Genomic DNA, 27,933 nt, shown 5'->3' on the forward strand with positions numbered 1-27,933 from the left:
TTTCTAATATGGCAGTGAGCTGTGTACTTAAACCATCGTGTCGGCGTAGGTCTTTTAAAATGCCTTATTTTTATTAGCTTTTCGTTGAGAAGAGATCTTTATTTTATAAGATCTTTAGAAGAGATCTTTATTTTATAAGATATTTAGAGGAGATCTTTATTTTTGCATCTTTATTTTCATACGCCTAAATATTTACAATTTATACATATACTAAATATTACATATTTGATATCCTTTTTTACGCATCTTTAAGTTAAAAAAGCGGACTGCTAATAATTATTTATCACTTATTATCCTACTTAACAGAAAAAAAAGAAACTCATCATGCTTAGATTTGTTTCGTGAGCCATTTTTACCGTTTATAAAAACTAAGAAATAAAAAAAAAACAATGAACTCTTTTCACTTGCCATTTCAGAAATGGAAAAATTTTGTGTTTCTGCATTTATACTCATATACGCATGGCTGTAAATTTTATTTTTGCTATTCTATTCTATAATTATTCTATTATCACGCTTCTATAAATAAAGAAATAATAGGAGATCTTGGGTACTAAATTTTTCCAAAATTCATAAGTGTTAATATAAGGGAAAATAGTCAGCGGTTTTCTAAATTCAACTTTCTCTCATCGTTATTTGTACAGACACTATGAGTTTTAACAACACATTCTTGCTACTGCTGTTTTTATTTTCTACATTGTAAGAAAATCTAGAAAAAATTACGGTAAAAAGTACCATCAGGGTGCCGGTAATTTTTACTGTAAATTTCATCTTTACTGGATCATGTTACGGAATAAAAATATCTGATATACCGTAATTTTACATTAATATTTTCCGTAAAATCACTGAATCACTCTAATTAAATAAATGTTACTTTAAAAATTACTGTATACGATGTTGTTGTAAAACTGAATTTTACAGTCGATACACCCAAAGTTCCCGCTACTTTATATCATAATTTGATCCAGATTTTTTTGAAGTGTAGGTAATCTTTATTTAATGTGTCTGTATTTGTATAGGGTTCTTTATTTATCGATTAGAATTAAATTTTAAATGATAGTTTCATGATTTTATTATAAGAGTTAAAAAGCCGGATGCGGTTTTGCTGTGTTAATCCCAATTTAAATATTGCAACATTACGTACTGAAGGTAGCAAGAAAACGGTCTTTTTAGGTATAACTAACAAAAAAAGATGAAGGAGGATTATCTAAGAAAATGAAGAAGAAAAAAATGTTTTGGACGATCTTAATTTTTATAGTAATCAAAAAGTCATGAATTCATATATAATTTTCACTAAATGAAAAATAATAAATAGAAATACCCATTTACCTTGAGATATGAATGGGTAGTTGGTACATTTCTATACTTGTTTTCTGAAGAAAAAAAAAGTTTGATCTAAACTACAAGAATACGGTAAGTTTTGTCTTTGTGGAAACGCAAAAGGCTCGGAAATTTTTACCGGAGTGCATTGGTCATAATTTTGTTAAAATTAACAATAATCAACAATATTAACAATAATAGCTTTATATTATGTGATAAAATTTAGTAAATGTGGTAAAGTTTGGTAATTTTATCATGATAATTTAAAGCATCGCATGAAAACTCTTTATTCGCTTAAATTTACGTTTCAGTTTCCTATTTTTTTACTGTATGTGTGGCAGTAAGAACTACAATTTTGAAAACCAGAATTTCTGACACACTCTTTCCAAAAGCAATTAAAATTTACGGTGTGTTTAATTACCACATGTTTTGTTTTTGTTAACCGAAATTATGTTTTTCCCCCCAAAAAATGCCATTATCATACAGTACGTAATATTTTTAAAGAAAAAACGCCATTGAAATCTTTTTTTTTACTTATATGCTAAAAGTTTTAGAAAATTATGCTTATTTTCCTCCAGTATTATGATAATCTAACATCTAAATCATAATCCAAGAATTTCCCCCGGATAACATGAAAATCCCTTTTTCACCTCCTGGTGTTTTCGGTAAATTAACTTAACTGTTTAATTGATAATAAATGGAATTACTCCAAAGTTTTGTCATAAAATTGAGACGTTCAACATAAAAAGGAAAATTAATTAATTTTTTAGACAGGAATTTAAGATTAAAAAAAAAATGAAGAAATTCCGGTTTTTCATCCGACAGAAAATTTCATTTTTCCCGGAATTCGATTATTCCTGAGTTTAATATTCAAAAGGTATTTCAAACAACTTACAATCTATTTCAAATGAACATCATTGTAATAATTTCCTCTTAATTCAGTAAAAATTAATTTTGTAAAGCTCTATCATATTAAAGACGCAGAGCTATTTTTTTGTTCCAAAGTAAAATAAAAAAGAATGAAGTTTTTAAAGGTATGAGGCTTTTTAACCATCCTTTCAAATATAAAATTCTCAACGCTGCCTGTTTTATGAGTCAAAATTATTCTTTAATTTGCATCTTCTGTTTTTTTATCGGAGCAAAAAATAAATTTTTAAAAGTTCAGGAAATTTCAAAGATGTCTTAAGGAATAATAACAAATGATACTTCAGGTTCTATGGTTTTTTTTACCTGATGAAAATCTTTAATATCTTTCATTTTTAAATCTAGTTTTTAACCGCTTTCTGAAATTATTTCCAGCTGTTAGTTTCTGAAGTTGTTGATTAAAAAACTTTATTCTTTATGAAGGAAAAAGAAATGTTTTCCTTTAACTTAATTTCTTTTTCAAACTTTATTTATTTTATTCTGTTTTTAACATGGTAGTGAACTGTGTGCTTAAAGCATTGTTTCAGTCTAAGTCTTTTAAAATGGCTTATTTTTATCAGCTTTTTCGTTGAGAAAAAACAGCTTTCTCATTAAAATAAAAGTTTTTTCATAGGTGAATATTCTACGTCTTTATTTTAATACGAGTATTTTCTAAATATTTACGAAATTATACTTTGATATCTCTTTTTTACGTCTCCTTTAAGTTAAAAAAGTGGATAGCTAATAATTTTTCGCCTATTCTCTAACTTAACAGAAAACAAGGAATTCATCATGCTTAAATATGTTTCGTGAGCTATTTTTTTATTTGCAAAAATAAAGAAATGAAATATAATAAAGGAATCTTTTCAATTGCCTTTTCAAAAATAGAAAAAAAAATGTTTATGCATTTATACTAAGATACACATGATTGCAAAATTTATTTTTACTTTTTTAATCTATAACTATTCTATTATTGCGTTTCTGAAAGAAAAAAGAGGAAATTATACCAGATGTTAGATTCTATCATTTTAGAAAATTCAGAAACGTTAATATAAGAGTAAATAATCAGAATTCAATATCTGAGATTTCTTTGCAATATTTCAGCTCCGAGTTTTTCTCTTTTTTCCAACAAGACATTTCGTTTCTCTAAAAATGTAAATTGCTTGTCAGCGACTTTGCAATTCAACTTTTCCTCGTTGTAATTTGTAGTACCAGTAATAGTGTTCCAGTTGCGCACTCTTACCATTGAACTGATAAGAAATTTTCATTTAATTTGCTTATATATATTTAGACACCTGTATTTATCGAATTAATTTAAACTGGAAATGAGGATTGGGTGATTTCATAATAGTAGCACAAAAGCCTGAAGCGATTTTGCTGTGCTAATCTCAACGTAAAGCGTGTAACATTATGATATCAAGATAACAACAAAACGGTGTTATTAAGTATGTTGTTAAAAATTCCGGATCAAGTCACTGTGTATAAAGTACCGGTACTTTGGTTGCCTCATCCATAAAATCCCTTTTACCTTAGAATCCATTTTTACGGCAAAATATATATACCGTAATTCTACAGTAATATTTATTCAACTTTAGTGATTCATGGATTTTATGGTGATTATTACTGTAAAAATTAAGGAATATCAAAAGTTTTGTTTCGTAGCATGTTCCAGTAAAAAGTATTGGTATCCTGTAAGAAGTACCGGCATCCTGAGTGCCGGTACTTCTTACCGTAATTTGTCCTGAAATTGTATGCTTAACAAAAAAGAGAAGAATCTAACAAAAGAAACGGAGTTGAACATTAGTACTCGTAAATCAGAAAATTGGAACGGCTGTTCAACGACGGTTATATATATAAATATACATATATATATATACATATATATATATATATATATATATATATATATATATATATATATATATATATATATATATATATATATATAAATATATATATATATACATATATATATATATATATATATACATATATATATATATACATATATATATATATATATATATATACATATATATATATATATATATATATATATATATATATATATATATATATATATATATATATATATATATATATATATATATATATATATATATATATATATATATATATATATATATATATATATATATATATATATATATATATATATATATATATATATATATATATATATATATATATATATATATATATATATATATATAAGTAATTTAAACAAAATAAGTAAAAAATTGTTCTGGATCACATAATTTACGGTAGTAATCATGAAGTCCTGGATTTCAATTTTAACTAAAAGAAATAAATAGAAATACCCATATACCATAAGATAGGTATAGTTGATTGGTACTAGATTTGTACAGATATGATGCCTGACTGGATAAAATTTACTTTTTAAGGATAACTCGATGTAAAGTGAAATTATGATTCTAAATGTTCCAAAGCTATAGTGTCCAAAGTGTTTCAGAAATAAAAAAATATATGATTGTAAATTCATTCAAAATCAATGCAAATTTCTGACATATATAAATACCTATTTGCCATATAATATGTATGGGTAATTGATACATTTCAATACTTTTTAAGATATTTATGCTTCACTAGGACACGTTTCGTTTATATACCTTTATTGAGAATTTGGTTTGATAATCTAAGAATTTCCCTCAAACAACTTTAATATCCCTTTTTCAAATCCTGGTTTTTTCGGTAAATTTACTTGACTGTTTAATTGGTTATAAATGGAATAGTACTCGAAAGTTTTGTCACAAAATTGGTCTTAATTGCCCGTTACCTTGTGATAGGTAAGAGTATTTAGTGCATTTCTAAACTTTTTCTGATTTTTGTACTTGACAAAGGAAAACTTACTTTTTAATTACAATTTGATGTAAAGTGAATTTATGATTCTTTAAGTGGAAAGCTATAGCGTGTGTTTTAAAAACAAAAATATGTAGAAGTTAATTCATTCAAAATCAATGAAAATACTTACATGGATAAATACCCATTTACCTTATGATATGTACGAGTAATTGGTACGTTTCTATACAGATTTAATATTTATTCTTACTAGGTAAAGTTTAACTTTTTAATTAAAACTTGATGTAAAGTAAAATTATGATTCTAAAAGTGCAAAGCTATAGTATCCAAAGTGTTTCAAAAATAAAAAATACAGTTGTTAATTTTTCAAAATCAGTGAAAATACTAACAAGAATAAATTATAATACATTGATGAATGACAGCAGTAAAACTGAACAATAATTATTAATAACAATACATAATAATTTTTAATAACAATACTTAACTACAATAATTCTTTTTTATATTGAATTATTAAATATTTTAGCTAAAATAAATGCTTCACATTTCTCATAATAGCTTATGCAATTTTCAACAAAAACAAAGAAAAGGACCTGCTCCAGGAAACTTCATAACATCAAATACATTAACTTGATAGGCATTTATTGCATAAAACTTGCCGATGGAGAGCGGTTTACGTCATTGAAATGTATATTTAGTGTAGAAAAATGTGCTAATCAAGCACGGTTTGCGTCATTAAAATGTGTATTTAGTGTACAAAAATTTGCTGATCAAACACGGTTTACGTCATTACGTCATTGAAATATCCATTTAGTGTACAAAAATTTACTGATCAAACACTGTTTACGTCATTGAAATGTCTAATTTAGTGTAGAAAAATGTGCTAATCAAGCACGGTTTGCGTCATTAAAATGTGTATTTAGTGTACAAAAATTTGCTGATCAAACACGGTTTACGTCATTGAAATATTCATTTAGTGTACAAAAATTTACTGATCAAACACTGTTTACGTCATTGAAATGTCTAATTAAGTGTAGAAAAATGTGCTAATCAAGCACGGTTTGCGTCATTGAAATGTGTATTTAGTGTACAAAAATTTGCTGATTAAATATGGCTTTCATAAATTTCAACTCTTTATAACTACTTAAATATGACAATAAAAACTAACAATGCAGTTACTGATTAAAGTTTTTGATTCTCTCATTTTAAAAAAAAAATGTTAACTCGTGTTTTATCACCACATAAAATTCTTTATGAGTGATAAAATTGCTGATTAAGGAAAAAAATACAAACTTTCCTTTGATTCGGAAACACCATTCTGTCGTTCCAACTGAGAAGCTATTTATCTAATGTTCAAAGATAACGAGGCTCCTTAAAAGAGAAAAGTAGCGAAAAATCATTCCCTAATACACCACTTCACCATAACCGTTTAACGATTTGATGAAAGTAACAAAAGTCATATTGAGCTCGTATCAGATATCGTTTTTTTTTTTTATATTTATCCAGTTCAAATAGTTTTAGTTCATGAAGTATTTCTTGTTGTGTTTTTATTTCACTAAGCAGGTTGTTATGATTCTTCCGATAATAACCTAAAAACATATTTGCCGCTATGTTTTTTACCGCTTGTGGATATTGGTGAAAGAAAATGGCTTCTATTATCCCGATTAAGCTTTCGATTTTTAAGAGTTAACTGTTTTCTGTATATTTTTTTCTTTCAAATTTTATTTGTGAACGCGTTCATTCTTTCAAAAATTGAAGCATAATGTATGAATATAAAAAAGGAAAATCCAGTTTTAATTTCTGTGATTTGTAAGGAAATCTTCTAAACTATTCTTAATGTTTGCTAATGAAAAATTCCAACGGTTAAAAAGCAAATCTTTTAAAAAGTTTTTTTTGAACTCATAAGTGAAGAACTAAGTGAATAAAGTGTTTTTGAGTAACATTCTTAGGAATTTAAGTGAATTAGTTCAATAGTTTATACGCTAAGAATATAAAACAAAGATTAAGCTTTGCCCTTTTCTGATTTAAAAAAATCAGTAGATTCCTAACACTCATTTAATCAATTGAATTAATAATCCGTGGCCAGGATAGCCTGGCTGGCACGGCACTGGACTCGCGTTTGTGAGAACGAGAATTCGAATCCAGCCGGCCTACGACTCCCCGTGTAGTAAAAGGTGACTGGGGCCCGTTAAATCTGTCGAGTCACAAAGTCCTCCATGTTCTTATAACAAATCAATATCTTTGGGGTACTGAATTGGAGATTGGTCGTTCTCTGGTTCAGGTCAAAATTACGATCTTTGGACGAATAAATAGATGTATGACTGAGTTCGCCCTATAAACGGGTATGACATATGGGTGTGGCAGAAGTCGAATTTTTGGCCATAGATGGCGCCACTGGAGGAACAATCGGACCACCTCTGCCTTATTGGCCGACGACAACAATAAATAATCCCAAGTAACTGAAGCGGTAAGATAGTACTTGATTGAAATTTTCATTTGCTTCAAAAATATACTAATTTGAAATAACAGTCGACATGTTTCAATATTCGCAAGGAATGTGTCGTTTGTTATTTTTCAATTTGTATATTTTTGAAGCTAATGGTGGTTTTTATCAAGTAACTCATTTAAACTGCTCGCTTCAAAGTGTTTTAACTCTTGAAACTTAGATTTACAACCAAAAGACAGACTTTCTTAGTAACTCATTGTCTCTAGTAGTCAAAAACACTTGAAACCTAATTTATTCTAAAAACTTTCAAAGATTGTCGTTTGATACCTTTATCTAAAATCATCGAATTTTAATGATCTGTTTAAATAAAGTTGAGCAAGACTAAAATAAGAAAAATCTCAATTTCTTCAGAAGTGCCATTTAACCTTATTCCACTAATCTTTACGAATTTAATTTTATTAACGAAATTAAATCGACAGAAAAAATGCATGTTCTAGTTCATGCTCATTCCTTGACAAATAGATTAAATATGAGTTAAAACCATGTTCTTTACTCACACAAAACTGGGAGGGAAAAAGTAATTACCTACACTTAAAGATTTAGTTCGATTAACTATTTTAATGATGTATCTGACGTTTTGTAATGAGGGCATAATAAGCAGAATTTCCCATTGACATACGAGTTGAGTTGTTAAATTGCTTGAAGAATTTATTTTACATTTCTGAATAAATGCGATCAGGACAGAATTGAGCAATTATGTTTGGATGGAATTTTTTTTATATCGATTAATGCACCATCTAGTTGTAGAATAACTAATTGTGCTAAATCGGAGAATTTATTTCTTATATATTAGCGCATTGCGTGATTTATATATTTTAAAACGAATTATTTCCATATCATAAAGAGCGTTTTTTTCCCTTCAAGCTAGCTTACTTTAAGCATAATGAAAACTTAACAAATACGCGAAGCTATTTACACTCATGTTTGATACGAACATATTATTATAACTTTAGCAAGCTTTTCAAATAAATATAGTTAATTAAAAAATATAAAAGCATTTCCGCAACAGCCCGTTGTGGATCAGAAAGGGTCGCTAAAATTACTGCCATTGCTCAAAAATTCCGAAACCAACGGTATGGTCATTCTTGTGCACGAGTCCCCTTTACTTCCCAGACAAGCTAATACCCATTGATCTGAAAGCCGAATTGGTCTCAAGCCGCCACTAGGGATTGAACCCCACAGCGAATGAAAAGACAACATAAAGTGCGACTAACACATTTTGTTTTATTTAAAAACCCTCAAAATTTGTTAATTAGAATTTAAGCATCTGTTTTTAACTTTTATTTTAAATTGATTTTTCTGAAGATTTTCTTCTATATTCTCTATGATTTTTTTCCCCGAAAAACTTCGATACTCAGTAAGATTTAAATTAATTTCTAGTTAAAAACTTAGATTAAAAAGAAAATCTTCTTGGCTCTTTTCTTTTAACAAAAAATTAAAAAAAAAAAAGAACGTATTTCAGAACTATTAAGTTTGATAATCAACTATCGATATTTCGATTCATAGGTCAGCTGCACAATAGATGCAAATAGACAGAGTGACGTCTATCGTAGTATTTCGTAGCTGTAGTATATTTTTCTGCACTATACTTATAATATGGATCCGTGATGCCTCAGGGGATAGAGCATTCGCCTTCCAATGAGGTGAACCGGGATCGAATCCCAACCATTGCTGGTCGATACAAATTCCACACACGGCTCGACCCCGACCCCAGTGCTGACGTAAAATATCTTCAGAGGTAGACGGATCATGGGCTAGAGGCTTCTTGCGATCAGGCTAACCATGGGAGATTTTCGTGGTTTTCCTCGCAATGTAACGCAAAAGCTGTTTAGTTCCATCAAAAAGTCCTCCTCGGAGGCAAGTTTCCCCCAAAACTTGATTCTGGAGTTCCCTTGTCTTCTGGATTGGGTTCAAAATTACAAGGCTACGGAGTTGAATATTAGTAGTCGTAAACCCAAAAATTGGGTCGGCTGCTCAACGACGGTTATAAAATAAAAAAAATAAATAATACCTATAATATATTGTAGCTGTAGTATATTTTCCTGACTGTAATATTAATAATATAATAATATTAATAATATACATTTAAAAAATTGTGAATCAAATTACGGTATAAAATAGTGGCATTTAGGTTAAATCATCCGTAAAATCCATTTTTACCGTAAAACATTATAGCATAAATTTTACAGTAATATATATTTAATTGAAGTGATTGAGTGATTTTAGAGTAATTATTACTCTTAAAACTACTATACATCAGATGTTTTGCTCCTTAATATGCTCCAGTACGAAGTACCAGTACCCTGAGTGTCGATACTTTTTTACCATAATTTGATCCGACATTTTATATGATGTATTGAGCATTATTTATTTAATAATATAGTAGACTATTAAATGAATTACACCAACATACTGAAGACGAAATAAATGCTTGGTAATGTATAAACATTATTTTCTTCCAAATTAACGTGGTAAACGTTGATATGTTTCGAAGCGCTCAAAAATACGCATCCATTCTCAAGATTCGCAAAACGTGAATACGTCTTGCAAATCTTGAGAATAAGAATCTAATGATTTGCTGACCAGAAAAGGCCTTTTCTAAAATTATAATTTGCATTTCAATTCCATTTATTCTGTTCGAGTTTTATATTTCTGCATAATTTTGTTCGTTGAAATAATCTTTTACAGCATAAAAGCAAGATGTTTGTTTATTTTGAGAGGACACTTAATCGATTGTACTAATCTTTAAGAACTAAGAATCTTTCAACAATGTACTGTGTTTGCTTCAGTATAATAGGACAAAATTATGTGAATTACAAAATGTTTTCAATACAAATGCTTGTAATTACAGTAATTAATTTTATTATTTCCTAAGCGCTCATTTCAGATTTTTTTAACAAAAGGTTTTAAAATCCCTAATAGTTGAGCACATAATTCTGCGTAGTTGTATCAGCTGCGTGATTCAGAGTAGTTTCGTTAGTTTAAGAGATATCTTAGAGATTTAAACTACTTATTTTTCTCTAGCTGATAGAAAAGCTGACAGTATTCCCCCTAAGTTATTTTTGGAAACAACAAACAAGTTCGATTTTCACCTGTTAAGTTTCTCAGAAGTTTCGATTTCGTTTTCTTTATTCTTTCCAAGTGGTGGCTCATGTTTCAAAAATTATTCTATCTTAATTGTGGAACAAAGTGAAAAAAAAAGCTTATAATTTTCCCTACTAAACAAATTAAGGAAACTTCTACTAATAATATGGTAATTGTTTATACGATGTTCCAATCATTCGATATTGCAATATAAAGAACCTTCTCTCTGTGAAAAAAATCAATAATCAATCAATAATATGAATTGTGTGCGTGTATATATATATATATATATATATATATATATATATATATATATATATATATATATAGTGCAATAAAAAACAAAGAGAAAAACTAAGAAAATTAGTAAGTTTTATTAACTGCGCATAAGCTGCAAGTATATAAAACTCATAAAATAAGCTAAAATATTGAGAAAATATGGAAAATAATAAAAAATAATAAATAATAATAAATAAGAAATAATATAAAAAATAAAATCTAATATTAACTTACTTTCGTTTTCTTTTTGTTTCCGTTTTTAGTTCGGTTTTGTTTTATATATATTTATATATATATATATATATATATATATATATATATATATATATATATATATATATATATATATATATATATATATATATATATATATATATATATATATATATATATAATAGTGCATAAAATGCTTATACCATAATAAGAAATGTCTATAGAAAATTGTTTAAAAAAGTCTTTATTTGCCCAAAACATGCAATGTTCAGATCCTGTTCATTATGATGGACATTTTTTTAATATTTTTCGTTGCGTGAGGTTCACTTTTTCACTTTGCAATTTTAAGGCATGATTTTAGGATTCTAAAGAACAATGCAATGGAATGCAAAATCTGAGAAGAGTTTTTTCAAAGAGATTAATTAAAGTTTGGCTAATTAATATTGATATTTTTTGTTTCATGTCTCCATTCCGCGTACTTCTTGTTCACAGTAGTATGGCTATATATTTACAATGCGATGGTCATTAGTATAGAACTCATTTTGCAACTTTGCATCTTGATACCTATAATTCTTTTTTAACGATGAATAATGTTTTCGACTTTAATTCTACAAAATGGTGTCGGTTACTTCCATCTTGAGCAATAAAGATTTCCAGCATTGCTCGTTTCTGAAAACATATTTGCACGTTTATCGTTAAGATGTGCACTTTTGATAATAATTTAACTTATACGCATCGTGAAACTCAATTTTTAATACGAATAGTTTTACAAATGTTATACTTAAAAATTGTACCATATACTCGGTAATTCAGCATTTTGTCTCAGTATTGGTAGTCAAACACTCGAACTTTGCAAATATAATTATAAAATTGAGAGAGTTGTTGCTTATTCTTTAAAAAAAGACAGGAACAAAGTCAGGCAAGATCCATAAGATTGTTGAAGAGGTCTAAAATGTTCTCGGCGGGAGCCTGATGATTCGTGATCGTTGGTGCAGGTCTTAAGACCTGCACCAACGATCTTCCAACTTACATGGTGCGAAAGGCATTGTGAACACTAGTAACGTTTAACATTAAAATAGGCAATCAAGGATCTAAGCTCAAAAACATACTTATTTTATGGGAAAATTACATACAAATATTCGAGACTTGTGCTCCGGCATATTTTTTTCTTTTTACTTTTATTTTCACAAAAACTATTTGGTATCTTTTAAGTGACCTCTGGCCAATCACGTTTCACGTTTCAAGATTCCATCAAAGGGTTTAAGTTGAATATATACTTAATTGTACGTTAAGATTACATTAAAATATTAAGATCTCTTATATTATATGTAATATTATAAATTTCATGGTACTTATTTTTTTATAAAAAAATGACCCTGATTCTCGAAATACCCATATATAAAATAGAATTTTCGATACAGAAAAAAATTAAATGTTTTATTAGAAAAAGAAATGCTTAGCATGCAAATAACTCTACCCAATAAAATGTTTAAAATCTTTTATATATTTAATAAATTGAGAATAACTGTGATTATAGAAAATATACCTTATCAAGCATTACCAATTAAAATTTTCAATTTGAATCGTTCTGAGCTTTAACATTTCTAACACAAACCTCTTTCTTAGAGGATTCAAAGTACAAACTCATAATTTCGTTCATCGGATGATATTCAGTTTATACTCGTATATTGACATTGTAATCAGCAGTTATGCGTTAAACCTTTTGGTAGTAATTATCTTTTGAAATTTTCATCCGTAATTATGTCAGACGCTGCAACGATTATTATTCATGCAGGGATAAAAATTGTGGTAACTTAAACATCATTCGCAAACAAAGCTTTTAATTTATTCCCTCAGAAATCTCGTTCACTACGAAAAAGATGCTTATTAAGCGATATTTCATTGGAAATTCATTCGTATTCCACATTTCGCGAACAAATATTTTCATTTAATAAATGGTTTGAGAAGGAGTTATTGACGTAGAAGCAGTAAATCTAATTTGAGACAGATGAAACGCGTGTAAGTGGCCGTATTATTTCATATTCCAGTTCAATTTCGGTATTATTTTAAGTGTATGATATTTCAGTCAATTTTAAATGAATATAACATGACTATTAAATTTAAAGTAAACCATGAAATAGGAATGTAATAACAAAATAAATGGAATTCGAGGTTTAAAACTCTTTATAAGACTTTGGTAATTTAAGAACTTTTATTTTTTAAGTAACTGAAAACAAGAAAAAAGTTTGAAGGAATTTATTTTTAATTCTGTGTCAAAACATTGCTGGAAGTTTTTAATTTTTATCTAATATATATATATATATATATATATATATATATATATATATATATATATATATATATATATATATATATATATATATATATATATATATATATATATATATATATATATATATATATATATATATATATATATATATATATATATATATATATATATATATATATATATATATATATATATATATATATATATATATATATTAAGAGTTTATTTTATTTTATGATTTTGAAACATCCTTCTTGAGGTATTTGTTTCATACTATTTTCGACTTCAACTGCGTAACATTTGTGTAGCATTCTGTTCTTATTTTTAGTTGGGAAGCATTATATTTCTCAAGGCAGAATAAACTAAAAATAACATTTGATAAACATTTGGCCCGTGGACCACTTTTCCTATTTTCTTCAATTTTGAACATTAATTTTTATGGAATAGCTAAATATTTTAAACTAGAGTTCATTAAAATGTTTTATTTGAATTATTACGATAAAATATTATGAAAATGCTTAACTTTTCATTTTCCCCATATTTATTTAGGAAGCCATTTAACATGTTTGGTATTGCCCTTCTTGAGTATTCATTACATACTGGTTTCTACGCTGGTTCTTCTGGTACTGGTTAAATGCATGGCGTTATTTATTTTTGGCCATTTAAAAATAAAAAGTGAATTTATATGCACTTGAGCAATTATTTCTAAATACATAGTAGCAAAGTAAATTATACGTTTCGTAGCATAATTAATTTCATGCATGATTGCGAGACCTAAATTAACTTAGAAAGATGAACATTAATATCTATGAGTCACAATTGGGTATAATATGAAAAAAACACAACTACTTCGATTTAGTAGGAACAACATATGACGCAATGCTAAACGAATGGAATTTAGTTGTTGTTTATTTAGTTATTGTTATTAGTAGTTGTTGTTATTTGCTTTAGTTGTTGTTGTTTATTTAGCTGTATTTAGTTTCAATAACTTTTCTTTATAATGCAATAAAATCTGGCGAGCAGCTATTTAAACGATCGAACACTTCGTTTGTTTATTTGTGGCTTGAAGTTAGGCTCGCAGAAAATGCCATTCATGGGTTAAATTTAGTAGGAACAACACAACCTGTGACGTAGGCTATATTATACCCAATTGCTATTAATTTTGCGATAATTTAGACAACTCTTGTCTTTAACATTTCGTGGCATTGATTGATCGAGATCTGAAACACTAAAATATGAATTTTAATACGCATGAGCCACAATCGCTATTAGTTTTACGACTATTTAAATAGTAAATGTCTTTTAATATTGCATGGCATTAATTAATCGGGGCAAAAGCAGTCTTTTAATATTACGTGGCATTACTTTATTTATTTACTTTGTGTGTCATTAATTAATCAAGTCAGAAACAGTAAAAGATAAATAATAATGCCTATGAGTCACAATGGCTATTAATTTTACGGTTATTTAGATGACACTTGTCTTTTAATTACCTCGCGGCATTTATCTTTCTTAAGTAGCATTAATTAATTGAGGCATAAATAGTAAAATATGCATATTAATGCCTTTGAACCATTGTGGTTATTTATATATTTGATGATTATGCAAATAATACTAAACTCAGTGGCGCGACAACCCATACAGGGCCAAGGCCTACTGTGCCCATCTCATTTTTTTTGACCTTGTGCTCTGGGGAGCACGAGCAGATGTTCCGGTTAGGTGGTCAGCCGTACGCGATATCCCCAGTGCTTAGTTCCCAAGCATGCTTGGTAATAATACTTGGTAAATAATACTTTTCATAAAATACTTCATGATTGCTTGACATTGTAACTGTTTGCCATTAGCTCTAAATAGAATAAATGAAAAATTAAATTTAATACATATGAGTCAGTATGTCTTATGCTAATGACACATTTAGCAGTATAAAAAAAGTCAAAATACAGAAAGAATGGCTATTTTTAAACTAAAAAAAGAGGTACAAAACAAATGAAAATATAACTAATAAGACAAATACAAGTAGATTATATGTGGTATAAAATATCATCACACTTGCCAAGACTGACATAAGGGCATTGTTTGCAAAGAATGTGATATATTAAGTTTGTATTTACGTATTATATGCCCTATACTTGTATATTTCAAAATAACTATGTCTTATAGCTATTTCTATTTTAATTAGAAAACTTGTTGTCGGCTAACGTTAAATTTTTTTTATAGAGTATATTAAGTTTTGATGCAACAGCATCTCTATCCAACCATGTCCAAGCACCTAGAAAGTATCTCAGGGCTATATCTTTTAACGACCATGCTATATAGAAGGATCATTAGTCATGTTTACATATTAAGTCACATTTTAAGCATAAAAAATGAAAATAAAATTCGTTTTACATTCAATTCCTAAACATAAATGCTACTTTTAAGCAGAAAATAATGATTTTAAAGTTGAGTTTAGTTGAGTTTTTTTTTCACGAATATTTTACTGATTTTTTTTTTACAAAAACAATGTATACTAAAATATAATCGTAAAATATTCTTAACATAAGACAAAAAAAAAGTTGTCTTTTGTTTTACTTTACCTAAAAAATATAAAAAGTTATTCTTTTTTGATTATCGTGACACTTCATAAAAGAATCGATAAATAAACAAAAGATTGGCTGGCAAATTTGGAAATCCCTTGTCAGTAACTATCGCCAAACCTTTCTATTGTATCCCTTATACCGTATTGGCTCGCCAACTTATCACAAAAAAACATACTATCTAAGAATACTCATGCAGGAAAAAAGAACTAAATGAAGAGCTTTTCTTTGTCACGTTCTCTCTGAGAACTTATAAAGAGGGAAGATTTCTTAACGCGACAATCTGCCAGAAGTGATAAAAGTTTATCGCCAAAAGATTTCTTTTACACAGAAACCGCTTTCGAACAGTCATTTGTTAGCTTGCTCATAGATATTTTAACACGTTCTTAATAATTAAGTTTCCTTATTAACAAGTTCGTGTTAATGAAATAATTAACTTCTTTCAGTTTCATGATCTCATTATTATCGATGTTTCTTAATTAATTACGCCTTATTTCTTGGTTTTAGTGCAGCTTCTTCATAAAACTCGTTTTGATTTTATCCAATTAGATTAGTTTCCATATTTGTACATAAAACTCTATATCGTTGTACCATAAAGTGTTTTAATTAATTGGGATTGGATTAATATTGAAATGCTACTGCCAAAAGTTATTTTATTTTGAATAGTTAATATTAACTTAATTTCATTACTTAGAGGTTTGCAAATAAAAGGGATTGTAGTACGTCTACCACTACAAAAATAAGATTCCAATTCACTTGCATATAAGACATGTTAATTCTATGTTGGGTAACCTTTTCATAGAGGAATGTTGACATGACACTCCTCATATTGGTGACCTTCGTACGTGATGTGAACACGCCTACCTTTGCAGAAACTAGCAACTTCGATTTAAACACGCCTACTTAGATGGATGGTACACATTGAACAGTTGACTTGCTACTTGTGACTGCGACATTATCCACCTCCTCGCGCTGTTGCTACTCAGTCTCGATCACACACAGCGTTAGCTTGTATACACTCGACTGCTAATGGCAACACTGGAGAAACCACGACAGTGAACTTAATACAGCTCTCACGATCAGCATTTAAAAGGGCGGTAATCTCAATACAGCTCTCTCAGCTTATCACAAAACAGCAATGAATCAACTAATGGTATCCATTTATCGAATTCTATCACAGATATAATTCTGGTGGGTGAGTACTGTAGTGCGTCTACCACTACAAAAATAAGATTTCGATTCACTATATAAGACGTGATAACTCGATTCTATGTTGGAGTACCTTTTCATGGATAAAGGTTGACGTGATCGATGTGACTATTTCCTCAAGGATATTAGTTGAATCACATAAACATGCTATTTAATAGCAGAAAATACTGCGAAATAAGTTGTAATTTAAATGGCACTTAAGGAAAAACATATAGAGCTCGTGATTGCACAAAAAATGTGTGGTGTAATTACATTAAGATGCGGCGCTACCTAGACAAAAAAAAACAAAAAAAAAAAAACAAATATTTCACTTAATCCAACATAGTAATGAGAAAATTTTGTAATACTGCCTGTACTCCTTTCGTGACAGGAAAAAAAAAACAGAATCGAAAACACTTAGTCACATGATTAGCAAATACTTTTGAATTTTAGTTTAAGAAAGAATTGTTTAGTCTTCAGAAGAAAAAAAAAACATATATACACACAGTCAGACCAATTCAGCTTCATGTGCATGGAAAATTAGATGTGGGAGTGGGGTCCGAAAATTTATTAATGATCGATTTTGGAGTGTAATGATTATAACAGATTAACTTCAAAAATTAGAAATATACAGGAGTTTAATCTACGTGCAAAACGGAGTTTTTGCCATCATTATAAGAGCTTTTGTTCTGTTAAGCCTAACTCGAGTTCGTCTACATATTTATTTTTTGCTATGTTAAATTCATAAATTAATTTTATTTTAGGAATTAGTGTCTGTATACATTCTAAACTAGCTGTTTTTACTTTAAATTGCACTATAAAGGCAATTTTAATGATTCATATGTGTATTACACCTTATTTTTATTATAAACTTAAGTGTTACTGAACATAAAAAATGATGGCAATTACTTTGCATAAAATTATTGCCAGGAAATATTCCTGGTATTCTATGACACCAAGATTGATGATTGATTTCATCAAGAATCATATCTGGTATTGCACTACAGCAATTTTGGTATAAAATAATTACTTCATTTGGTGTTAAAATGCACTAAATGTTTTATAGTATGTAGGCAATTAAATTTTTTTATATTTCGCGGTTGTCATGGAAATATTTATTAAATCATCATTAATCCTTTGTTAATTTAAGGCCAAATTAATTCAATTAAAAAGAAAACGTTTAAAGTGATAACTTCGCCATTTTTTAACTCATCCATTTTAACTATCTATAATTCGGTGTTGCAGATACCAAATCACGTTGTAGTTAAAAGAAACTTTTCAAATAATATTTAATAATTCCCACTTTTTTAAAGTTGGCCCAGCTGAATTACGGGATATATTTAAAAAGTAGACACAATTATAAAATTATTTAAATCAAAAGCAACATTGTCGTTGTTGGATTTGTGCATTTAATAACAAAAGATTTAGGCTTCAAATACCATGAATCAAAAGTTATCTATGAGTACTAAAGCATATTATACCTCTACGCATTTTATTCGATTTCATTACTGAGGATGAACAGCTAGCTGATTCGCATAGCTGTCCCCCAACACATTTAGAAGTTTCATTATAATGGTCAACTGCAATTAACTTGAATGTCCTAAGCTCTGTCAAGAAGAGCTTTATTTCAAAGCGGTTTCAGCCAAGAAATCTATCTCTTTAAATCTTAACTTTAGTGGACCAACAGGGGTGATTAAAGAATCCAAAGTGGAACTGATTACGGGTGTTTCTGTTCCATTTCCGTATTTCTCCCACTCCCAATAAATTCTAAGAGGTCAGCGAATTTAAGCTGTGACCTCTTAGAATTTATAGGGAGTAGAAGACATAATCTCTACTCTCAACAAAAGAAGACACAAGCTAGTGTTAAGTGTTATAAATCTAGTATATGTAGACAAAAGGTAAATGTTATTATTCAAACATATGAAAGAATTAGTGTCTAACTAATGTAAGTTCTCAGGAAAATTGATTTAGTGTTGAACCAAAATGACTATAATACGATGCAAATTTACAACAATCTTAATAAGGTTTTAAATTGAACTGTGTTTCCTTACTAGTTGTAACATATCATTGTGTTAATAAGTTTAAGAAGTATGACAGCATGGTTTAAATTAGTATCATACAGGGATTGTAGAAAATATGAACGAAATTGTGGTTTTACAAGTTCTAAAACTTCTAACAGTGTAAACCAGTCTCCCTTTTAGGTAATAGCCATGGAAAGGTTCATAAAAATTTCAGAAAAAATTTATGTGATTTTGAGTGTACTATACAGTACTTTCAAACATGTAATTCAATTATTTTAATTTTAATAAAGTGTTAACTTGAACTTTGTACTGCTTAATTAAAATATACAATAGCACACTGAGAAAAAAAGTATGGTAAAAATGCCAGAATATTGTAAAATTTACCTTGTATTTGGCTCTATGGGAACATTAAAAATTTCGGTTATAATGGGGTAATTTTAGCATAAAAACCATTCATTTGGTAAAATTTTACTTTTCAATTTTGTAGTTTTTACTAAATGTGTGGTAATAAGAACTATAATTTTGAAAACCAGAATTTTTGGTTCACCACTACCATATGACAGGAAAATTTACAAATTAAATGTCTTAAATATCGGATATTTCGTTTTTAAAACCAGATTTACGCTGTTGCTTTTTTCACCAGAAATGTTATATTTCTATACAGTACGGTGGTTTAACCAGATTGTTTTCTCTGTGTTTATTCAATTTTAGGATTACACAATATGATTCAATAGCTCCAAAAAAGCTTTTTGATGTAGGTTAATTTAGCAGAATAATAACTTTAAAAATCACGATCGGGAAATATTTTTATAAACCACTTTATGAAATAGGAGCTTGTTTATTACTGTGTAACTGAAATAGGAATATCTTCTTCTGTAAAGGAATATATTTGCATAAGGGTTTTTACTGCTCGAATTTTAGTACTTTGTCTAAAAAAAGTAAATTACTTTTTGTAGAACAAAACGGTTATCTGAAGTGCTGTTTTTTAGACAAAGTAAAAAATTATCCTTATAACATATAAATTTTAGAAAACACAACATACTTTCAAGAGATTTTTCTTACATGTGAAAACAATTTCTTAAACAAAATTTTCTAAAATTGTAATAATAGTTATTTCTATACTAAACTTTATTTACTTTATCTTAATGTAATTTTTGTTTCAGTATCCTCAAATATATACTTTGCGTATTAATCATCAAGAATACCAACCTGTATTTACCATTTAAATAACTAATTTCAAAAGATCATTCTTTTTAAACAATAATTTGAGTTTAAGTGAAGAAAGTACACGCATTCTATATAAATAGTTCCTGAAGGATACCAAACTATATTTACCATCTAGATAACTAGTCTTGAAAGACCAATCTTTTTTATAGAATAATCTAAGTTAAAAAGCTGCAGTTACCTGCATTCTAGGCCAATCAATTGATCATGAAGAATACCAACCGGTAGTTCAGATGCAGTAGTTATATTCCTTCTAGGCAAATTGATCATGAGGTGGTATTTACCATTTAGATAACTAGTTTTGAAAGATAAGTTCTTTCAACGAATAATCTAAATTTCTTGTCAGTGTTTTGTAAAGAGTGGTCATTTTATTTTCAGATCCGTGTGAGGGCGTTGATTGTCCATCATCTCAAGTCTGTCAGTTAGATGAGCTCAGAAATCCAATTTGTAGATGTACCTCTTCCTGCAGTTTAGACATCAGACCTGTATGCGGATCAGATGGGAAGACATACACAAATGAATGCAAACTGCGTGTGGAGGCTTGTAAATCTAGGAAGAGCATCCGAATTATTTATGCTGGAGAGTGCAGTGCTGGTAAGATTATTCTCTGTAATTATTCCAAATTACCTAATTAGCCACAATGTCTTTTCGTAGAAGAACATATTTCTTTGAGTAAATTAAAGAGTGGTAACACAAGCGTTTAATTATTAATATCTATTTTGAAGAAAAATTATTGTTCTGTTTAATATAATCTTACTATCTATCCATCTACAAACACCAAAGAGCCATTACATTATGACCACCCTCTATCTATAACAATAGGCTCGCCAAGGTTTTCATAGTGTCTCCACTAAGAGCAATGTTTTCATGGGGCACATTAGGACCCATAATCCTCATAGAACAATTCCTGACGTCTGTAAGCTACTTGAACATAGTTTCAGACCAGGTTCACCCATTCATGGCAACAGTTTTTCCTGCAGGGGATGGTGTTTACCAACAGGATAATGCACCATGTCATAAGGGTTGAATCGTCGAGGAACATTCCAGTGATTTTCAAGTCATGTCTTGACCCCCAAATTCACCTAACCTTACTCCAATAGAGCATTTGTGGTCCTACTTAGGAAGCCAAATTCATGCTGCCATGCTACCCCATCGCAATGTGAGGGAAATGGAGGACCAGTTGGTGAACGCTTGGTACCAGATACCTCAGACTACTTATCAGCACCTTGTGGAATCAATGCCACGGCGGGTGCTAGCAGTTTTGAGGGTTAAAGGTGGTCCTACATGTTGTTAGAAGGGTGGTCATAATGTAATGGCTCTTCGGTGTATATATATATATACGATACTTAAGTTTCTGACTCGAGAGATGCGTGAGGAAGCAGTGCAGCACGCAATGGAACAGTGGGATGAGCTTCTATTTTATCTGAAGACAAACAGAGAGGGAGATAATTTTAACACTTTAAGAGCTCATACTTGTAGTGGGTTTTGCAATTTAATGACTTCCGGGAAGATTTAAAATTTCTATTACTAAAATTCAATGCGTATTCAACTTTGACAATATCGTGAACATCTCTGAAAAAAATTTTAAAATTGAAATCAAGGGACTAGTATAAACACTGTTGTGCTGTACATTCGGCTTGCTCACCATTTAAGTTTACAAGATAATTTTAAATGTTATGCAAGATAATTTTGAAAGGTGACCACGCTAGTAGCCAAAGGCGACTAATATATGAATAATATAAATGTTTACATAAATTTTTATATACATTTGAATCAGAGAAAGGTACTTTATAACATTTAAACTGGTAGGAAATAAAAAAAAATGCTACTTAGTTTGAATTTACGAACGTACAAATTTACTACGTTTTTAATGAAAGTTTTTTTTCCTTCATAATTGCAATATTATTTGTCGGTCTTAATATATAACTATGTTTCAGATACCATCAATTTAAAAAGAAATATCGCTAATCTATGAAACTGAATCGAATAATATCTTTAGATGTAAGTAAAGAAATGTGTGTTCAACTTATTTTGCAGTAAACGAGTGAATAATCTTACAATTTCAATGTAGTTTTATTTCTAAAAGAGTAATGGCTTTATGCATTGTTATAAGAAGGATTGGGAATCGATTCCAGGGGCCAATCCATGTGAGAGTTTAGAATGTGGACCTAATGAAGAATGTGATATAGATCGATTCGGCATTGCAACTTGCCAGTGTCCTCCAGTTTGTGAGACAGTCGTTAAACCAGTTTGTGGAACTGATGGTCATACATATCAGAATGACTGTGACTTGCATCGACAATCCTGCCTCAAGAGGAGAGAAGTCACTCTTGCCTACCAAGGAGAATGTGGTAAATTATAGCCATTTTAATAATATTATTAATTTGCAGATTGAAGATATTATTAATATAGAGAAAAAAGTATGAGTTTACTGAGGAAAAAAATATCATCAAAACTGTCAAAATACGGTAAAATTTTTTAGTTCTATTGAAACACTAAAAGACTCGGCATTTTTTACCGAAACGCTTTGGTAACGATTTTATTTTATTTTATAACCGTCGTTGAAACGCCGACCCAATTTTTTGGTTTACGACTGCTAATGTTCAACTTGTAATTTTGAACCCAATCCAGAAGACAAGGAAACTCCTGGATCAAGTATTGGAAGAAATTTGCCTTCGTGGAGGACTTTCTTATGGAATTTGCGTTACATGGAGAGGAAGAATACGAGAACCTCCCACGGTTAGCCTGACGGAAAGGGGACTCTAACCCATGATCCGTCTACAACTGAGAATATTTCACGTCAGCACTGTGGTCAGTGCAAGTCGGATGCGGAATTCGTATCGACTGGGATTCGAACCCGGTTCGCCTTATTGGAAGGTGCATGCTCTATCCTCTGAGCCATCGTGGCTCTGCTAACGATTTTAGAAAAATTAACAAGAAAATATGGTTTTATAATATGTAATAAAATTATGTAAATCTGGTAGTTTTATCATGATACTTTAGAGCATGGCACAAAAACCATTTACTCGGTAAAATTTATTTTTAAATTTTGTATTTTTTTTCCGAAAGTGTGGTGATAAGAACTATAGTTTTAAAACCAGAATTTCCGGTAAACCGTTATTATATCAACGAAATTTTGAATTTTGAATTGACAAAAATTTTCTTTCTTTCTTTTAAATATGTGTTTATCAGAAATGTTATTACCATATAGCACGTTAAATTTAGCAGAACTTTTTCTCCGTGAAGATATTCTAAATAGTTTTTAAGAATATATGAGACAAATTTAATCACTGCAGTTAAGAATACTAATTCACAATATTTTGAAAAAAGAAATTCTTTAAATTTTATATTGATAAGTCCGATGATAAGAAGCATTTTTTTGACAAACAAATACTTACTCATAATTGTTTTAGGGAAATAAAATATTTTACTTTGAATATTTCAAACGAGCAAAATCTAACTTGTAAGTTATAAAATATACAGAATTTAAACACTTTTCAGCAGCTTAAATATTGATACAATTCCGACAAGTTACACCTTCTTTAAGGCAGTAATCGCAAAAATGTATACTGAATTATTATTTCTGTCTTCAACCCAGCAGTTATTACAATGAATATTTTATGATACGAAACTTGCGTTATTAAATCTCAAAACAAATCTCTAACATGCTTTTTTTTTCTTCAAAAAAATAACGAATTACCTACTCTTCGTCTCTCTTGCGATTTATAAAAACTAATGGAACATACCGAAGACAGAACAAAACCTTAGAGGAAACAAAAAGGTAATACTTTTTTACGAAACAGAGCTAAAGACAGATTTTCTTTAACTCTACATTCTTTTTTTTTTACCCTCCAGGAAAAGATATAATCTCAGCTAACTGGAAATGACTGCGGAAACAAGGATATAAAAATACATCTGTAAAAGTTTTAAGTATTAGGATATATAGAGTATCCATCGTCTTCGAATTTCAGGTTTGAGTTATTGCTGCACTTAGCATATTACAAATTTCAGAGAAAGCAGATATTCTTTGATATATTTCAATCAAAATGAAACTTGATATAGAAGCAAGCTTATTATTTTTTACTTTATGATCAATATTCAGATATTTCAAGAAATACTATTTTTAAAACTTCCAAAACTTTTAGGCCTTTACAATTGTAAAGATCGGAACAAAAGGTTAAAATCTAAGTGAGGGGCTATTCAAATAATACGCAAACATCTTTTAGAAAATTTCTGACATCAATCCCCCTACATGCTTACTTAAAATGTTAACTGTTAACTATATTTACCAAAGATAAATTTTAACAGAAATAATCTAATTTTAAGAATTTTTATTAATAAATAGGGATATTTTGCTATTTTATGCATGCTTTCGTAAGCTCCCGTATGTAAGATTTGAAGCAATTAATTTAGATGCTTCGTATTTTTTCATTACGTTAGTGTGGTTAATGTTACTAAGACAAACTTACAAGCACGCTGTTCATAGCTGTTAAATGTTTGCTGTTTTCTTCTTAAGCATACTTTCAAACTAAAAACATGTACAGCAAGTAAAATAAAAAAATAAAAAATAGACCAATCTGAAAAACTTTTGATCACAACAATCGGATTTTCTCGTCCTGGACTCAAACTCAGTAGCTCAAGAGGGTGAGCTCAAATATGCTAATTAATTAGTGCACATGATTTCTTAAGCTACGGAAATAGTCCCAAAAACGTACTTTCTCTAACTATACGTACCTTTTTTTCCATTAATTCGGATTTATGATCTTCAAAATATAAGGGAAAATATCTAGGAAATATGATCCCAAAGGTTTGATCAGTAGAGTGGTCCAAAGTTGGGACCCCTTAATGTTTATTTCATTTTTTGCCACATCTCGAAAACTTTTTAAGTGAATTAAAAAATTGTTTGCACACATTATTAAATTTTATCCAAAAATAATTCCATACAAAAAATTTATTATTTACAAAAATGTATTTATTATTTTTTTAATAATAGTTGAGAAAACTTTGTAACTGCTAAGTCTGCAGTTTTTCATATAATTTTAAGGAAAGTAAATTTACATAACAAAATAAGACATTTGAGCAAAATCGGTCGAATAGTTCCTGAGAAATCAAATTTTAAAAATACGAAATCCGAGCATTTTTAAATCCGAGCATATTAAAAACGAAGCATTTTGATTCGTAAATCACAGATTTGAATTTATTCACCGAGAGTACGTTTTGTATTTGACTTCATAATTTAAAATTTCATCTGTAAAATCGTCTTTTAAATTCTTCCTTTTAAATACTTATGCAATACTCGAGCAGCCTCTTAGAAATAGTATTAATACAAATTTTAACCAACAAAGTATTTTTGAGTGATGCAGCAAAGACATACATTGTAAACATTTTCAACTTATAAAATTTATAAAGCATTTATTTTCAACCTAATAAATTATTCATAGTAGTCAAAAACAAAAGAAAGAACAAGATTTGAATTTCATGAATATTTCAGTTAAAAATGCTAAAAGTTTAACCATTGGGAACTGATTTTAGTGAAGAAAAAGTTTGCTCATTGCTGTCACGTTTTCTTCAAATCTAATGCACCGATCTTGTTTCGAATCGAGTTTCAATTTACCCCTTAAATGATTTACTCCTTTAATCCTCTAGCAACATGCAGAAACTTTGACCAATGTTGAAGTTGAATATAGGTACTTAAAATCGCAATATCGTGCAAAATTGCAGTGATATTTATAACATATTTAATTGAAAGGTGTTTCAATTTTAGTTGAAACTTAGTCTGGTAAAATCAAGTTTAAAAGGAATTGAATTGCTCGATTATATGCTTCAATTTTACTTTCTGCGACCTATTGTTCAGAAAACTCTAATCATTTGTTTTAAGAGAAGTTTTGTTTTAACCCATGAAATACTGAAATAGCATACAATAATAACAGTAAACCTTGAGAACTGATAAAATTGATATTTAAGCACAACACCTATAATACTCTGATCCATTATCAATGGTCACTTTTACACTGAAATAAAAGTCAAAATTACCAAAATATGGTAAAATTTACCGTGTTTTCGTTCAATGAGAACATAAAAAAAGTTGGGTAACTCTTACCGGAGCGTTTTGGTAATGATTTTTGTAAAATTAACATTAAAATAGGGTTTTAAAATATATGATAAAATTTTGTAATTTACTGTTTGGTAATTTTATCATGATACCTTAAAGAAGGGCATTAAAAACTATTTATTCATTAAATTTACTTTTTATTTTTTATTTTTTACTAAAATCGTAGTAATAAGAACTATAATTTTGAAAAGCAGAAGTACCGGTAAACCATTACCATATAAACAGTAAATTTACCAAATGAATTATGCAATTATCATATATTTTGGTTTTATTACTAGAATTGTGGTTTTTCCTTTCTAACAGAAATGTCAGTACCACACCGTGTGGTAATTTTATAAGAATCATTTCTCCGCTTGAAATCTGCCATTAATGTAATATAAAATTTAATAATTAATTTTTTAAATAGGTTTTTGACAGTGCCTTTTGTAAAACCAATCTTAATAAACAATGGGGAAAATAACATTATACGTTTATGAAATCAATCGCTAATGTTCAAAATTTAATAACAAATTTCCAAATTACGATTTTTGACAGTGCTCAGTGCTTTTTATAAAACCAATCTTAATAAACAATGAAGAAAATATCATTATACGTGTGTAAAATCAATCGCTAATGTTGTATATAATTTAATAATTACTTTTTAAAATAGATTTTTGACAGCGGTTTTGCAAAACCAGTCTTAATAAACAACGAAGAAAATATCATTATACGTGTGTGAAATCGATCGCTAATGTTATATATAATTTAATAATTGCTTTTCAAAATAGGTTTTTGACAGCGTTTTTGCAAAACCAATCTTAATAAACAACGAAGAAAATATCATTATACGTGTGTGAAATCGATCGCTAATGTTATATATAATTTAATAATTGCTTTTCAAAATAGGTTTTTGACAACGTTTTTGCAAAACCAATCTTAATAAACAACGAAGAAAATATCATTATACGAGTGTGAAATCAATCGCTAATATTATATATAATTTAATAATTGCTTTTTAAAATAGGTTTTTGACAGCGTTTTTGCAAAACCAATCTTAATAAACAACGAAGAAAATATCATTATACGTGTGTGAAATCAATCGCTAATGTTATATATAATTTAATAATTGCTTTTTAAAATAGGTTTTTTGACAGCGTTTTTGCAAAACCAATCTTAATAAACAACGAAGAAAATATCATTATACGTGTGTGAAATCAATCGCTAATGTTATATATAATTTAATAATTGCTTTTTAAAATAGGTTTTTGACAACGTTTTTGCAAAACCAATCTTAATAAACAACGAAGAAAATATCATTATACGTGTGTGAAATCAATCGCTAATATTATATATAATTTAATAATTGCTTTTTAAAATAGGTTTTTGACAGCGTTTTT

At 28.8% G+C, this 27,933-nt stretch overlaps 1 protein-coding gene across 1 annotated transcript in view; it reads left to right on the forward strand.

The window, feature by feature from the left end:
- LOC107441545 (agrin) overlaps positions 1-27,933 on the forward strand; it is a 165,739-nt gene that overhangs the window by 20,816 nt on the left and 116,990 nt on the right. The window contains exons 2-3 of the mRNA XM_071183122.2: positions 20,824-21,039; positions 22,581-22,796. Of these exons, the coding sequence (XP_071039223.2) occupies positions 20,824-21,039; positions 22,581-22,796 (432 nt within the window). The remainder of the gene's footprint in view (positions 1-20,823; positions 21,040-22,580; positions 22,797-27,933) is intronic.

The sequence above is a fragment of the Parasteatoda tepidariorum genome, chromosome 7 (genome assembly GCF_982258835.1).
Source record: "Parasteatoda tepidariorum strain Cologne lab strain chromosome 7, Ptep-v5.0, whole genome shotgun sequence".
In the NCBI taxonomy this organism is placed as follows: domain Eukaryota; kingdom Metazoa; phylum Arthropoda; class Arachnida; order Araneae; family Theridiidae; genus Parasteatoda; species Parasteatoda tepidariorum.